Source organism: Vigna radiata, unplaced genomic scaffold (assembly GCF_000741045.1).
Source record: "Vigna radiata var. radiata cultivar VC1973A unplaced genomic scaffold, Vradiata_ver6 scaffold_111, whole genome shotgun sequence".
NCBI lineage: Eukaryota > Viridiplantae > Streptophyta > Magnoliopsida > Fabales > Fabaceae > Vigna > Vigna radiata.
The window spans coordinates 1,174,310-1,176,645 of NW_014543596.1; the positions used below are offsets into that span (position 1 = coordinate 1,174,310).

At 30.8% G+C, this 2,336-nt stretch overlaps 1 protein-coding gene across 1 annotated transcript in view; it reads right to left on the reverse strand.

Moving 5' to 3' along the window:
* Window positions 1-729: 729 nt before the first annotated feature.
* The window catches only part of LOC106754534 (uncharacterized protein At2g37660, chloroplastic-like), a 5,305-nt gene continuing 3,698 nt past the window's right edge, over window positions 730-2,336 (reverse strand). The window contains exons 2-6 of the mRNA XM_022777974.1: window positions 1,897-1,931; window positions 1,703-1,803; window positions 1,430-1,491; window positions 884-1,041; window positions 730-833 (exon numbers count right to left, since the gene is read on the reverse strand). Coding sequence (XP_022633695.1) covers window positions 730-833; window positions 884-1,041; window positions 1,430-1,491; window positions 1,703-1,803; window positions 1,897-1,931 — 460 coding nt within the window. The remainder of the gene's footprint in view (window positions 834-883; window positions 1,042-1,429; window positions 1,492-1,702; window positions 1,804-1,896; window positions 1,932-2,336) is intronic.

The following is a 2,336-nucleotide window of genomic DNA, read 5'->3' on the forward strand; positions in this document are numbered from 1 at the left end:
ATTTATAACTTATTACGTTACGAAAGGTGCAATTACAATTTGCTACTAATAAACTTCAATATCTATAAACAATTGTGCTTAAAAATAATATTAAATATGCTTTTAATAAAATATCGAGTTCTAAAAGTCCCGAAATCTTACCAAAAACAATAAAACTAGTTCATTCATATCAAACTATCCACCTACTTAACAAAATTGATTAAATTCTCAAAATATTTATATACCTGCCCAATCTCAAAGTATATAAAATTATATCTATCAATTCTGAACTAAAATATATTGATAATCTTATTAATGATCTTTAAGTTTTTATTTTATTTTATCTTTAATATAATATAAATCACAACACATCTCAAACAAAAAGTTATTTATCCTGTATCCTATTAATAACAGTTCTTCTCAAGGTGATACAATAACACCTTGATCAAGTCATATATTATCTTTACACCGTCATTATCATTATCATTTATATTTCTTTTGATTCAGTATAGAATAATATTTTACATATGAAATTTTATTTAATCTCTTACCAACTACTGCATTGTTTTGATTAGAAATTGTTTTACATATCCAACAATTTTTCTTTTTATATTAATTCTGCATTGTAGATGTAATGGCACAAATGAAGGAAAACGATACTTCTTTAAATTTGCCAATACACGATATATTTCACATAACACTAATAATCATCTGTCACAGTCCTGAACATCATGAGAAAAATACTCAAATTCAAAAAAGAGTAATGATTAGGGAAAATAAAGCCCTGAAGTCCTTTGTTGGTGAACCAGCTCCCTCAGGTTTAGATGCCAAGTCAAATGCCTTGAATTTAGCCTCTCATAATTTAGTGCCTGATGAGTGGTGCAAGAGTTAAAAAAGGTAGAACTATTTTGAAGTAGGAAGAGTGTGTTTGAAACTGGTACCTGAATGCAGGCTTCTGCAACATCAGCTCTATGTATGGTTTTGGTTTCAATCTTCAGAATCTCATCATCCTTCCCTGTAATCAGTTCTTGAAGACCTCCTTCTTCGTTTTCAAAACTGACTCTATAAAAAGGCTAGGAAAAAGATGAACTAATCATGTTCATTAATGATACCCTTGTTCCCATACTATTGTTTTAGACTTTTGTGAGTGAAGGGAGTAAAAACTTCATACTTTATCTATAAATCGCAGAACATAAATGATTTTGCATGTATGACAGAAGGCATTATTGGAAAAACTTCCTGACTTTAAAAAGAATTTGTTGGAGATTCAAACGTGAGTTTAAGTCACATGTTGGTTATAAAATGAAAAAGTTAAACAATATATAAAATAAAGAACCTATAAATTCATTGTTTTAAGATTTTGAATTGAAAATGATATTAATTTTTATAAAGTTGAACTCTTATTGGTAATGTATATTCCATTAAATTCTCTCAAGTACCATTGGTCTACCTTATACTTGTATATGGGATGCTAGAATCAGCCAGATATTGCTCAGCCTTCCTTTTGCAAACCTTTTTCCAAACCTAAAATCAGTACAAAAACTACATTCTTTCTATCAAAGGAGGAATGGTAGAAGAATCCAGAGGAAACAAAAGGTATTATCCATTTTCCAAATGAGCATTTGTGTTAAGATGAATTTCAAACACTAATCATGTAAAATCAAGGCCACAAAGTGTTGTGGAAGGAGATAGTTCAAATGTAAAGAAATCATTCATAACTAACCAATGTATTCCCTTTGCACATTTTGTTCACAGGATGATTAACATCAGTTCCACCCATAGATCCCACAAACACAATCTGCTTAACTCCAACAACCTTAGCCGTTCATACATAGCCATATCAGTTTTAGTAATTGCAAGCCTTAGTTTTTGTCTTACAACCTATGATTAATGGAAAGAAGACATGATTCTCACCAGAATCTATTTGATTTTTTCTGCCCAATCCAGTCAACCTAACATGTAAAAGTCATTAAAATATGAATAACAAGGAGACAAACATTTAAAATTTAGTGTTCAATGTTGACTCACTGGCAAGTGTACCAGATCGTTCAAGTAATATAATCAGTAAAGCCCGATATCGTTCTTCCCAAGAGACTCGAAAGGCCTTATCGTTCGTGTGAATTAAAATCGTAAGACTTGTAGAAAAAGATTAATTGTTGTGGATACAAAGACAGAAAATAAACATGCAATGTGTTTGATTCAATTGACGAAAAAGACTATGGATGAATGAAGTTGTTGGGGGTTGACAATTTCATCTAATATGCTCCCTCTTATCTACTCCTCTTGTTTAATGTGCTTGATTATCTAATTGTTATGCAAACTTTCTTGACCTACCCTTAACCCGATCCCTCGGCGAA